At 45.1% G+C, this 14,914-nt stretch overlaps 1 protein-coding gene across 2 annotated transcripts in view; it reads left to right on the forward strand.

Annotated features, from left to right (window-relative positions):
- The first annotated feature begins 533 nt into the window (after positions 1-533).
- SHC4 (SHC adaptor protein 4) overlaps positions 534-14,914 on the forward strand; it is a 132,629-nt gene continuing 118,248 nt past the window's right edge. For both annotated transcript variants that reach the window (XM_057543942.1, XM_007170441.2), the window contains exon 1: positions 534-1,118. In XM_057543942.1, the coding sequence (XP_057399925.1) occupies positions 534-1,118 (585 nt within the window). The remainder of the gene's footprint in view (positions 1,119-14,914) is intronic.

A 14,914-nucleotide genomic window follows, 5' to 3' on the forward strand; every position in this document is an offset into this window, starting at 1 on the left:
CTCCTTTTCTTAAAAATGAGCAATCACTGGAACAAGTAAAGGGTTAATGAGCCAGACATTGCCCCGCCCTGTGGGAACCGGAGGGAGCAGGTTTGAAAGTTCCTGTGTGCAGAAGGGGAGGCTGGGGGGTAGGGGGCGTTAAATATTTCTGCAAGGCTCCCGCACCGCCAGCGATGCGGCGGGACCGGCTGGCCGGGCGCGCGGCCCCGTTCCCTGCCTAAGAGTTGGCCGTGAGCGGTTGCCGCCGCCGCCGCGAGGCTGGGTCCAGGCTTTCCCAGCAAGGAATCCAAGGCGAGAACAGCGGGTGCCGCCGCTGGGCCGGGGAGGGACCGAAATCAGCTGGGAAGGCGTTTTGCCCTGGGCTGTTACCCTCGAGGACCCGGAGCCGAGGCGGGCGAGGGCGAGAACGGAGTTGGAGAGGTGACTGCCGCCAAGTTGCACGGGGCGTTGAGGCGATTGCTTTCCGCACTGTTTATGTAGCAGACGACGAGGCGATTTATGCAACAGTATCCTGCTTCAGCACTGCCAAGGCTATGCGAGAACGCGGTCCGGACAGCCTGGCAGGACTCGTGCTGTATGTAGGACTCTTCAGGCACCCCGGGATGCTGCACAGGGCCAAGTATAGCCGCTTTCGGAACGAGTCCATCACGTCCTTGGACGAAGGCAGCCCCGGAGGCTCGGCGGGGAACAAGGGCTCGCCGCAACCTCCCTACCCCGCCCTGGCACCTCACCTGCCGCCTGAAGATGCCACCTTGGCGTCCCAGGAGAGCCCCACCCCACTGTGCACCTTGATCCCTCGCATGGCCAGCGTAAAGCTGGCCAACCCAGCCACCTTGCTGAGTCTGAAAAACTTTTGCTTGGGTACCAAAGAGGTACCTCGACTCAAGCTCCAGGAAAGCCAAGACCCGGCTCCCAGCAGCCTGGCTTCCCCTGAAACCAGTCTGAATAGGGCCGTGCCAGCACCTCCGCCTCAGCGGGACGCCCTGGGGCACAGGGCGACCTCTTTAACTCCTGATGCCTGCCCCCTTCCCGGCCCTGGGGAGCCAACCCCCGGGAGCAGGCAGGACAAGCACTTTCTGCAGCACCTGTTGGGGATGGGCATGAACTACTATGTGAGGGTAAGTCCATTTTCCTCTCTGCACTCCTTCTACAAGGGGCACCTTCTCTGCTTTCTGAAAGGGACTGCACATCACCTGGCCGGGTTCTAGGTTTGGATAAGACATTGTGTAGCTGGAGGGAGGGGAGGAGGGAGGCTGAGCTTATAGGTTTCCCTACAGATATCTGGCCTGTATTGGAGTCACACAACTTTTGACTCAGGGGCATGAACTGGTGCTAACTCATAGGTAGTTGCCAGGTGTAGGGGCAACTTCTCATAGAGACAGCTGAGATGTCCCCACTGGACTGATCATTCTGGCCAAGAAGACTCAAGAATTTCAAATCTAATTAGTGATTGAGACCCCATAAATTTTACTGGCCATTGTGTTTCAGTAGAGATTTTTGTGCTAGAGGAATACATGGTGTGTAAGGGACTTGTATTATTTCTGAAAATCTAATTCAGCATTTAACAAACACTTCTCAGAACATGGCTGAGCTTCTAGCCTTGTGCTAGGAGCTAGTCTTAGGTCTTCGGTGCACATTTTTTGCCCTTATTGCCTACGCTGTGCACGCTGGTCCTTGCCCATGAGCTATGTGCAAAATCAAGGTCTTTACTGGCCTTGCATCTGCCCTTTTCCATTCCAGATCTGGGTAAAAGAAGAATAGAAGATTTGACCTCTGCCCTTCTAGAGCTCACGTTTCAATCGGGGAGACCAACAAATGCATGTGAAATAATAAGAGGACAGTATTTAGCAATAGATATCTGGTGTGAGAATGCTGAGGGAATTCAGAAAAAGGGAAAGGTTGTTGTGGTCTGGGATTCATTCATATGGGAAACCTTCAGGAGAAGGTGCATCTTGGAAGAGCTATCAGATTTTTATTGGCAGAAAGAGGGAGACTCCTGGCAGGGCAAGAATATGAGCAAAGTCCAAATGGCAGGTATCACTGTGGTGGCTGCAGGGGAGCATGACACTGGGCTTAACTGGAGAAGAGAGGGGATGCTGGAGGGTAGTGGGTGATAGAGAGTATGGCTGGCACATAGTTGATGCTCAAACAAATTTGAGTCGAATAAAGACAAATACAGATCTCGGGTAGCTTGGGGAGGAGGGAGCAGCTGACCAAAGCTCTTAATGCCGTGTGGGGAGTTTGTAAACACTCTGATTCATAAACAGAAACCATCATAGGTTTGTAGGCCAACTATAACTTGATGAAAGTGGTTTCAAAAAGATCAGTCTGTGAATTTATTTTAGATGGACTGAAGCAGGGAAAAATAAGAGATTTGGAGGCTGATAAGAAACATACTGTGGGAGTTTAGGCACCAGGGGATGGGAACATGGATTAATGTGAAGGTGAGAGAAAGGAGATGAATGTAAGAGCCTCTGTGAGAAGCCTCAACAGTCTTGGGTGACTGAGCAGATCACTTCAGATCATAATACACATAACAGAATGGTGACCATTTATTAAGCAGTGGGTAGATTTCTGAGTGTGTTATTGCTATTTATAGAGGTTGTGGATGATTACTGATAAAGGAGTTGTGAGGAATGAAAAATAACTTCAAATGTAAGCCTCTGAATGGGATTGGTGATGTCAGTGATAGAAACAGAATGAGTAGGGAAGGGGGTCATGCTAAGTTTGCTTTCGACATGTTATGTTTAAAATGATGATATCTAAGTGGTACTAATTTGTGGGTAGCAGTCGTATAAGACCAGCACTCAGGTGAGAAGTCTGATCTGAAAGTAGACATTTGAGAGAGAGCCCAATAACTGTTATCATACACAGGCAGTTAAGATTTCAAAGAAGGCCAAATAATGAACACTGGAAGGGTTACAGTGAGAGCAGGCTAGGGCAGCCTAGGTGAATTGATAACAAAAATCTCCAAGGAAGATAAATTTATGGGACACTGAGCTCTTGCCCTGCCTCACAGTGACACAGCTCAAAATGGAAATAGTTACATGTATCTACTAAAAGTTTGTGGGCAATTCTCATTGGTCAAGCTTAGGCATCTGCCAGGCTCTAATGGAAAAATGTGACTCTCCAAACCCGTACTTGGCACCTGCCTTCCCATCACCTAGACATCCTCTACTGTGTGCCTTGCCTTTCCTTCCCTCTTGTACTTCCTTCCACCTCCCCACACCCACACACCTGTACAATTTTAAATGTGAAAGAGTTGCTGTGTGATCTCCATTTTCCTTAGGGAGTGTTGCCACTGGCATTTTAGATGTTTAACGAGGATGCTGACTGTCTTTTCCTGGCAATGATGACTGACCCCAGGAAAAGTGCTGACCCCATGACCCACGTGAATCATACTATTCATACTATGAATCATACTATTGGCAATACTATGTTGCCAATAGACAGTGACGTGACACCAGTTAACACCTCTTTTAGGAAGTCAAAATACATGGAAAAGCCTACTTTATTGATTTTTATAAAACCCTACTTTGAAAGATGGAAGGAACTCAGAAGTTATCAAGTTCAGTGCCTCTGTGGGGAAACTGAAGGCCAGAGAAGTGATTTTTTTTTTTAAGGCCACATAGGTGAGTCAAAAGGAGAGTTAGCACTAGAACCCAATTGCCCCGTGTGCCAGTCTTTGCTCTTTTCACCACAGGTTTTCATCCTGGTTGAGATCCTTCTCAGAATTCTTTTAGGTGTGATGTGAACCAATTTTAAAAGGCGAAATGCCAACCTATTAATTTACAGTGAAAAATATTGTGCCAAGTAAACCAAAATTGTGATCCCATCTGTAGGAAAATGCACATAGAAAGATTTAAATCAAAGGTTTCTTGGTGATGATGGAAGCAGAGCAGAGAAGCGAGAGAGACATTCTTTTTTTAAAAAATTTAGTTTATAAAGGTAACACTTGTTTATAACATTATATGTTTCGTGTGTACAACATTATATTTCTACTTCTGTATACACTACAGTGTGCTCACACCAAAAGTTTAGTTTCCATCCATCACCATACAGTTGACCCCTTTACCCATTTCACCGCCTGCCCCTCCCCCTCTGATAACCTGTTCTCTGTTCTCTGTATCTACATGTGTTGCTTTGTTTATTTTTGTTTGTTTGTTTTTTATATTCCACATATGAATGAAATCATATGGTATTTGCCTTCTCTGTCTGACTTATTTCACTTAGCATAATACTCTTAAGGTCCATCCACATTGTTGCAAATGGCAAGATTTCATTCTTTTTTATGGCTAATATTCCAGTGTGTGTGTGTGTGTGTGTATGTGTATATATATATATATATATATGCACCACATCTTCTTTATCCACTCATCCGTTGATGGGCACTGAGGTTGCTTCCATACCTTGGCTAATATAAACAATGCTGTGATGAACATCGCGGTGCATATATCTTTTTGAGTTAGTGTTTTGAATTCTTTGGATAAATACCCAGAAGTGACGTTTCTACATTGTATAGTAGTTCTATTTTAAATTTTTTTAGGAACTTCCATACTGTTCTCCATAGTGGCTGTACCAATTTACATTCCCACCAACATTGTTTGAGGGTTCCCTTTTCTCCGCACCCTCTCCAGCATTTATTGTTGGTAGATTTTTTGATGATGGCCATTCTGACTGGTGTGAGGTGATAGAGATATTCTTGATGGCTAGTGGACATAGGGGCAACTCTTTTAGGCAAAAGGCAGACACATATTCTACTCTCTTATCCACATCATGTGACTGCTCCTCTCTTTGCCCAAATTTATTTTATTCATTCTCTCATCTATTGAAAAAATATGTACTGTGAACCAATTATGTGACAGGAACTGTTCCAAGGCCTTGGGCATACATCAGTGAATTAAGAGACCAGGTCTAAGCCCTCATGGAACTTACATTCCAGTGAGGGAAGTTGAGCCATGATTGAATAAACAAGTAAATATAATATGTCACATGTAATAAGTGCTAGGGAGCAATAAAGCAGGGGAAGTAAGAAAGGCAGTTATTGGGTAGAGATGGAGGATACTGTATTCTTCCTGGGTAAAAATGGCATAGTTAGAGCTACTTTTAAGTTTGTCTTGCATCTTTTATCTTCACATTAGGGACTTAATTTGCCATCTACTCTAAGTTAAGAGTTGACTTTGGATTAAATATCCTTTTAAAAAGGACGCTTCTTTTGGTCTTATGATGTAGAATCAATTTTACAGCTGAGAATACTTGATGAATCCTGAGCACCTATTTTTGAGTAACTTTCTTTTAAGCTCAGAACTTGAACCCCCTGAAGGTCTCTCAAGGAAGGTGGGCTAGCAAACCATTCTTTGAGAGATACCAAGTTAGAAATGGACAGCCAGACTGGGTCTGGGCAAAGTAGTGAGGTGGGTGAAGTCTGTTAAATGTAGCCAAATGGTGACATTTGTTCCCACCATAAGATTAAGTTTCATTTCTTTATGAGGTCTTCCCAAGTCACTTCATCTAGCAACAAACATTCATGTGGAGGTCTCCCAGGTGCCCAACGTGGTCTGTGCATGGTGAGCGTGGAAAATATACAACATGACCAGTGCTTGCGTGTCTAAAATGAGAGGACTGGTCTGTATGGCCTTTAAGGTGCCCCCATCACCAGCATTTTTCTTCTTCTTCCAGTTTTATTGAGATATAATTGACATACAGCACTGTATAAGTTTAAGGTGTACAGTGTCATGATCTGACTTACATACATCATGAAATGATCACCACAGTAAGTTTAGTGACCATCCATCACCTCACATAGATACAAAATAAAAGAAAAAGAAAGAAATACTTTTTCCTTGTGATGAGAAGTCATAGGATTTACTCTCTTAACCACTTTCATACATAATGTACCATCACCAGCATTTAAAGGCACTAAGGCTCCTTTCTCCACATGGGAGGTATTTAAATGTTAGTTTCCTTTCCCACACCCAATCCACAGATTGCCTACAGATAAATTCAAAGACTAAATAAAGTAGAGGCAAAGAAACTAACCCGGATAGAACTGCCACAGGTAAGCACAGTAGTTCTCACAGTAACCCTCTGAGGAAGGCTGTTTTCTCCAGGTGAGGGCACAAAGACCCCAAGAGTTTGTCGTCTACCCTACACTTTACACCTTACGTAAGTAGCAGGCTGAGAATTCAAATCCAGGTTTGTCTCACTCCAGTGCTTGTCTTCTTCCCACCCTCTCCCCTTACCTCTGAGCAAGTCAGGCAGTCCTGCAGGTTCGTAAATAGAGTAGCACAGATGAAGGACCACGCTGGGCAGGAGAGCTTTATTATAGGACCAACCCATAGAATTTGTCCGCTTGCATTCATTTGCATGACTTCAGCCTCCTCACTTCAGCCTCACCCAGCCCAACCGTTTCCCCAGACGGTATTAGTGTCCTAGGGCTGTTGTAACAAGTATCACAAACTGAGTGACTTATAACCAGAGGCATTTATTCTCTCTCAGTTCTGGAGGCTAGAAGTCTGAAATCAAGCTATCGGGAGGACCATGATCTCCCTGAAGGCTCTCAGAGAGGATCCTTCATTGCCTCTTCTAGCTTCTGGGGGCTGCTAGCAATCCTTGGCATTCCTTGGCTTATAGATGCATGGCTTCAGTCTCCGCCTTCATCTTCACATGGCTTTCTCTCCTGTGTGTCCAAGGACACCAGTCATTAGATTAGGGCTCACACTACTCCATTATGACTTCATCTTAACTTGATTATATCTGCAAAGGCTCAACTTTCAAATAAGGCCACATTCATAGGTTCTGGGGGTTAAGACTTCACCTTATCCTTTCGAGCAATGCAATTCAACCCTTAACAGTCCCCAAGAACATTTACTGCAATGTGTTTGTTCACAGAGACTTTCTTGGGTATTGGGCTCATCAGCTTTGTGTGCAAATATGATCTTTTTTACTTCCTTTGTAAATCTCACGGTATAGTCTCACCATCCTCAAGCTGTAGACTAGTATTGTCTACTGTCTATTGTCTACACTAGATGTAGTCGATGGTACTACAGTGTTCTGTCTGCCCCAAGTGTCTTTTCTGCAAGAGAACACTGGTCTAGGAATTATGAGATCTGGGTTAAAGTAATGGCTCTGACACTAGCCAGCTGTGTGACCTGGGGTGAGTCATTTCACCTCCTCATTTTCTCATATTTAAAACAAGAGTTTGAATAGAATGCTGCCTAAGATCCTGAGACCCCAGGTCTCCTTTCCCACTGGTCTGAAATCTCCTTCTATTAGGATCTCTTTTCTGAAGGAAATAACTTTTCACATCTTTGTCTTAATAGAGAAGAGATGGAATGTCCTTAGCACCCTCTTACTAACACTGAGCTGGCTTCACCAGTAAAGCAGAAACATTGCACTGGCATGGGTGCAGGTGGTCAAAATTTTAAGAGAGATGGTGAGATAGGAGTCACATGGAACAGCATCCAAGTGTGGGATTCCAGGGAGGAGCGGAGGACGGACAGGTCCAGGGCGCGGGCCAGGGTGAATGATGGTGGCTGGCACTCTGGGACCGTGGCCTAGCTCACGTGGTCTAGCTGGCCGGGTCCTGCTGGGGCTTGGTGTCCAATCTGAGGTCTGTAGGAGCAGCAGGAGTTAACCCTTCTCTGTTCTCTCTGGACAAAAGTGATAAGAGAAAAAGGCCCTGCCACACACATAGACAGTCTGGTAACTCTAACCTTGAAAGAGGAAGATTTCTAACCCTGGGAAACTCTTGAAGAGACTGTCCCATGGTTTATGCAAAATAAAGGCAGACCTTGGTGGTGTGGATCAGGTGCCCACAGCTAATGGAGGTGCTTTCTGCCTCTGCTAATTTCCCTTTTTTCAAAGTTATTGGTGGTTAAAAGAGGCGTAATACGGGTGGGAGGAAATAATTCCAGCTAAAACTGACAATTTGACATGGAGGGTATTATATTTCCTTCCTGTTTCTTTCTTGAAGTAGATGAAGACGTAGATTCTTCTAGAACTTAGGAAAATCCTGGTAGATTTGACCTGTTGTTCCTATTCTCTTTAAACTCTCACACATCCCTTGATCTGACCAGTTCTTGACCACCCCTGACCACTAGAACATTAATTGGAATACAGAGTTTCAGAGATCACCAGGTCCAAAACCTTCATTTTGCAGTTGAGGAGAGAGGCTCAGAGATGTGAAGTGACTTGCCCCAAGCCACACAGCAACTTAGTGGTGGAGCCCAGACAAGAGCTCCCAGTTATGTCTACAACACTCTTTTTTTTTTCTATTGAAGTATATTTGATGTATAATGTCGTGTTAGTTTCAGGTGTACAGCACTGTGATTCAGTCATACATACTTATATATGTGTGTGTGTGTGTGTGTATATATATATATGTATGTATAACTGATACATATATTCTTTTTCAAATTCTTTTCCCTTATAGGTTATTACAAAATATTGAGTATAGTTCTCTGTGCTATACAGTAAGTCCTTGTTGGTTATCTCTTTATATATTGCAGTGTGTATGTCCAACACTCTATTTTCTGCCCCTATCTTGCTTCACCTTCCCTCACTCCCCAGAGTAAATGCGGTATGTCAAACATGTCTACTTGATTGAAATGTTGAGCGTATGTGTTTTTTTAAACACCAGAATAAAAACTTTTTTCTAATAGGAAAACTGTTTTTATAAAGCAGTGAGAAGGAAAAAGAGAGCAAGAAAGGGTGGCAAGGAGGCCAAAGTGCAGTGGCTTTGCCAGTTTTACCCTTTTGTTTATGGAGGTCCCTGTGGGTGGCAACGTGTCCACGTTGGACCAGGACTTGTACAACATGCATGGACTGGCCCCGTTTCATTCATCTTCCGAAACCCTTTGGGGTCATTTCCCTAATGTGGCTTTTCCTCTCACTTCCATTTTCATATTACTTTAAAGCCAATACCATGTCATCACATGGGTTGGATTGAACCAACCCTGTTTCCCAATGTGACAGTCCCATCACGAGGAGAGTGATCTAAATGATACACACAGCTCACAGGGCAAGGCCATTTCACAGTTTCTTCCCCAGAGTAGGAGTATGAGGTAGCTGGGGTCTCTTACCCTCTCCTAAGAGATACAAGCTTTGGATCTCAGGGAGGTCTGGTCAGATTTGCAATGAAGTATTAAGATCATGGTGACCAAAAGATGCAGGCCTCAATGCTGCATGTAAATAGCTGCTATATGAAAAGATTGCATCTGAAACAGGAGAGTTTTGTGAAGGGGTATTTGGAAAAGTCAAGAGGCCTCAAGGAGCTGGATTTTTGAAAACATTTGTTGGGAGCATCATATGAAAATTTATTGATAGCATAGCAATGATGATAAAGAAGTATAAATTTGCAACCATTAGCTCGGGTGTACAAGGGATGTCATTAAAATATATATGTATTTAAAATCACATGAAATCCAACACCAAGCCCTCTCTTGTTTGTTTGACAATACTTTCAATTTTGATCACTATTTGTCCCCCAATCTCAGGATCACGTAATGAATCAGGGGGCTTATTTTGCACCCCTAAATGGGGGAAAGGTCTCTGAGCTTCAGTTCGTTGTTTATCGATGGTCCCCTAAAGGCAGGAGCACCCCTGCATCTAGACCTCCCCTTGTCCACTAGGATGTTTACTCATTCTAGGAGCCCCTTCTGAGAATCCAGCCCCTCTAGCTCCCCCTCCAGCCGTTCCCCTCCAGAGGCCTTGTACTTCCCTGGAGCCTGGCCAGGATGCAGGTTGGGGGTCTGTAATGCTTAGAGGCCCACCAATATCAACCACCCATCGCCTTCCCATTTATGCCCCTGAAGAACAGGGATGACAGATGGCTAAAGCAAGTTCATGGGAAATCCAGAAGCAACCAGCAACCAAAGGGGTGTGATTGTGGGAGGACACAGCACAAGGGCAGGAAGGAGAGGGCAGACATTTAAAGCTAAGGAAGGATGGAATGAAGTTGAAGGAGCTGCTCCCATTTGTCAGGGTTAGACACTGGCAGCCAAGGATTCTGAAGGAAAATGAGGCCGAAGGCAGTTCTTGGGAGGAATTGGAAATCTTGTTGCCCGTGGGAGGTTCATGGGATTGAGAGAGGGAGGGAGAGAGGGAAAAGAATGCAGAGTACAGGCAGTGCCTACCCAGAAAAGAATCTGGAACACAGAGGTCATAAACCAACAGTTTAGCGATATATTTTGTTTGGCCAAATTAGAAAAAATAATTTTTCTCTGGATTAGTGCCAACATTTAAAAACGAAGACATTCCATAAAAAACTCCGGATTTCTGGCTTCTTAGAAGAGCTGGCAGCACCAGGCTGACCACATTGTCAACAGATGACCAGAGCTGGGGCCTGAGCCACGGTCCCACCCAGTTTCACTCACTTACATCACCTGTCTGCCCCCCGAAGGTGGCTGAGTTTGCATACCCACCTGTAACGTTATCTTTCATTTTCCAATTCAGAATACCTGGGAGAGAAGCTGAGAATGGCTTCTTCATGGGCAAGATAGCAGGGCTTCTTTCTTTTATGCAGGGCATGGAACAGAGCACTGGGAATGGGTGAGACCCAGGAGACCGGGATCTGGCCTTCTCAACTCAGAGAGCCTCTTGCCATCCTAACAAAGCTGCAGAGTTTTCAAGAGTGGTGGAGCTCCAGGACTAGTACAGGCTGTCCCTATTTTGTGAAGATGTGTCAGGCAAAGTTGGTTTGTATATCAGTTCTTTGTTACAATGAATTTTCCCAGAGAAAGAATGTTAAAGGTTGATAAAGTTTTCTCATCTGGCTAGGGAGAGGATTAGATGAAGGTGTATACGTACAAAGCTTAGCGCAGAGCTTGTCACGTGGTAAGTCCCAGGTGGAGGGAGGAGAATGAACTTTCAGAGGTCTAGGTGTGCCTCTGGGCAAAAGAAATCTGAAATAGACTAACTTTGATTTTGGCGTTTTACCATCTCCCTTTGGCATCTTTTCCCCCGGACAGCAGTGCCACCCCCATGGAACTTTCTTCCCTAAGCCTTTCCTACGGTGCTCACCAGGGCAGGCCTGCCCTCTTCTCTAAAGTTGCCTAGTATTCCTTTACTAGTCAGCATTCCTCTTCCCTCAGTGCAGCAGAGGGAAAAGCATTTGCTTTTGGAAAATATTTATAACTTCATCGCATCTTCATTGTAGTATTTCCCAAAGTTTGCCAAGAGCCAACTAGATCAGTCAAAAATACTTGCTAAAAGTGCAGATTCTCTGCCCCACCCCATCCCCATTCTGAGCTTGCTGGATCTGAATCTCTGAGGCTGGGGCCCTGAAACCTGCATATTAAACAAGCTTCCTATGCACAAATTTTCTGATGCACAGAAAATTTGGGAACCTCTGCTGAGTCCAGTCAGTACAGTAGTTCTCAGCCAGGGATGATTTTGCCACTCAGGGGACATTTGGCAACACCTGGAGACATTTTTAGTGGTCATAACGGGGGAGGGGGAGGAGGTGCTACTGGTCTTTAGAGACTAGAGGCCAGGGATGGGGCTAAACACACTACAGTGCACAGGAGATCCCCCCCAACACAGAATTCTCAGGCCCGACCTGTCAATAGCACTGAGGCTGAGAAACCCTGAGTCAGAGGGATGAAGCACGTAAACCTGGGCTGTGCATTAGGAGGTAATTGTGACTAAAAGAATCAACACCTGCTTCAGCATTGAACTTGTAAAAATCTAACCTAATGTAGTTCTAAATTCCTCAGGCTTTCTCCTTTACCCTCTCTTAAATCCACAGAGTCTCTAAAATTACAGTTCACTCTCTTACCTCCACCCAAGCAATACTCCTCTGGCTTCCATATCAGGATCTCAGATGGTGGGAATGAGAGTGGGAGGAGGGGAGGCCTACGTTGTTATGACTCAGCTGTACATCAGGTATGTCCACATTGGCAGCAGATTCGACCTTAACTCAGGTGTGCTCTGGGCTAAGTGGCATTTATAGGCTAAGTTGGTATCCTAACCAGGGTATCCTACCATTACTTGTACCTTCATTTCTATAGGGAAATGCCTTCAGGGTTTTAACAGCTAACTTACAAGTAGATTTTAAGAACCGAGCCTGTCTTGGATTGGAAACTTCCTCTAGTTAGAGGGAAGGAAGTGTCAGAAAGCAAGCAACTTGAGCAAAAAGTCTGTATGCTGTAAGTGTAACCCCAGAAATTAGATTTTCCCCCTCAGTGTCATCAGAGAATAATTTATATGAATCATTCATTGGGAAGTGGTGAATGTATAATTCATTTTTTTTTTTACCTAGTGCCAACTCCAGGTCCTTGAAAGACATTGTCCCTCCCTGTCCTCTCTTCTCAGTATGGCTTTTTTTTTTAACATCTTTATTGGCGTATAATTGCTTTACAATGGTGTGTTGGTTTCTGCTTTATAGCAAAGTGAACCAGCTATACATACACATACATCCTCATATCTTCTCCCTCTTGCGTCTCCCTCCCACCCTCCTTATCCCACCCCACTAGGTGGACACAAAGCACCGAGCTGATCTCCCTGTGCTACAGCAGGGCTCTTTTAACCCTGGACTCAGGAGTCAGACTGATTCATTGACTACAAAGTTCTGTTTCATAGTGAGTTAAGTGATCCAAGGTCACAGGGCTCATGAGCGGTCGAGCAAGGGCTACAATTCAGGTCTCCCGACTCCCAAGTCAGGGCTCTTTTCACTACCTTTTGTGAATAAGATGTAACCTTGCATGAGGAGGTTACAGTATGAAAGAAGAGCAAAGGTGTCCACACAAGTTCCTGTAATATAAGGCAGGGTATAATAGATGACACCAAAGTGACACGAGTAAAATGTGTGGGAGTGCAGGGAGGAAAGGGGACTCCTTTGAGGTGATCATAGAAGGTTTCATGAAGGACGAGGCATCTTAACTGAGTCTTGAGAAATGGGTGGAGTTTCCATAGGCAGAGATGGAGGAAGAGCATTATAGGCAAAGAACATGACAGGGGTGAAGGCATGGAGGCAGGAAAGTGGAGGATGTGTTTGGAGAATAGAGAGTACTTGGATCCAGTTGGACAGTGCGTTAGGTATATGCTGGAGATCAGAGCATGGGCTGGTGCTATAACAAATTTGTATAGTATCTGAAAAGTTGGGTTTTCCAACAGGAAACCATTGAAAGTCTTTTGAATAGGGGAATGAAAAACTCGGAGGTATGTTTTAGAAAGATTATATAGGCTGCAGTGCTCAGAGAGGACCCAAAAGGAAGGAGGCTGAAGAAAGGAAGCCCAGGTGAGAAGCGGGTTGGGAACAAAGGCAGTGGCAATAGAAACAAGAAAAGATGTGAGACCCACTTGGTGAGGAAGGGCGGAGGCCGAAGGGTTTGGGTGTCAGGGGTGAATTCCATTTCACATGTGCTGCTTTCAAGGTGACCTCAAAGCATCCAGGTGGAACTCTCCAGAAGAAAATAGAACGGTTAGGACTAAGGAGAAATTATTTTTGTTGCTGTTGGCATCAAGGCCCAGGGAATGGACAAGGCTACCAAAGGGAGAGTGTAGAGCAGGGGGGAGAGGAGGGTTTTGGAGATGCCACATTGAAGTATTCTGTGGAGGGGAAGGAAGAACAGGCCTTGATGACAGAACTAGCAGCATGCAGAGCAGGATGGAGAGAGGGCAGGGTCATCTAGGGAGAAGGAGGAGAGAGTTTCCGGGAGAGAGAGGTTGAATGAAAGAGTGTCAAGCCCATGGAGGATTCAAGGAAGATGAGAACTGAGAAAGAGCCATGGTCTGTCCTTTCATCTTCTTACTTCCCCTCTCCGCTAAGGTATTCAGATTCAACTGTTGCAAACCAAGCACAGCGTTGGATGCCCCACCCTCCCACTCTCTTCCCTTGCCCTGTCAGTGAGTGGCATCTCCCACTTGTCCAAGTCAGAACTACTCACTCTGTCATACTCCACACAGCCTGCAATGATCAAGTCCGGTCAACTCCACCTTTAGGACGCTTCTCACGCACATCCATTTTTCTCCGCCTCCACTGCAGTTTCTAAGGTGGAGACTACAGTAGGCAGCATTTTCAGACTCAGTGATCAGCTTCTGACGGAACCGTTTTATGAGACACACTTTGCAAAACTCTACTGTTGTAGCTTTCAGTTGAAACTAGGAGATGAATAATCATAATATAAGGTGGGAAATGATATACACCTACAGAAAATAGTCAGATACATCAGTGTACTGAACTCTTAGAGGCAGAGACAACTTCTAGCTGGGTGGTCAGGGAAGGCTCCCAGGGGAGATGGCATTTGAGATGGTGCCTAAGGTTGGATAGAAGTCTAACCACAGGGACTATTTTTTATTTTCTGAATTTCTGAGGCAAGCTTAAACATCCTGATGTACCTCAGCATCAGTTTTTTTTAAAAACTTAATTAATTAATTAATTAATTTATTAATTTTGGCTGTGTTGGGTCTTCGTTTCTGTGCGAGGGCTTTCTCCATTTGCGGCGAGCGGGGGCCACTCTTCATTGCGGTGCACGGGCCTCTCACTATCGTGGCCTCTATTGTTGCGGAGCACAGGCTCCAGACGCGCAGGCTCAGCAGTTGTGGCTCACGGGCCCAGTTGCTCCACAGCATGTGGGATCTTCCCAGACCAGGGCTCGAACCCGTGTCCCCTGCATTGGCAGGCAGATTCTCAACCACTGCGCCACCAGGGAAGCCCCACAGGGACTATTTTTAAAAAGGGTATTCCAGATGAGGGGATATAGATAAGGAAATATAGGTTATATATAAGAAAGAGCACTGATTTCAGGTTGGCTAGAGTAGAGGCTGCTTGGGAAAAACCAGTAGATAGTAAACTGAGATTTGAGCCAGATTATTATTATTTGAGCAGGCCTTAAATATCAGGCTAAGGAGTTTAGAGGCTGAAGCAGAGGCATGAGGGAGGATTCATTTGTGCTAGAGAAGGGAGTGACTG

Source organism: Balaenoptera acutorostrata, chromosome 3 (genome assembly GCF_949987535.1).
Source record: "Balaenoptera acutorostrata chromosome 3, mBalAcu1.1, whole genome shotgun sequence".
Lineage (NCBI taxonomy): Eukaryota > Metazoa > Chordata > Mammalia > Artiodactyla > Balaenopteridae > Balaenoptera > Balaenoptera acutorostrata.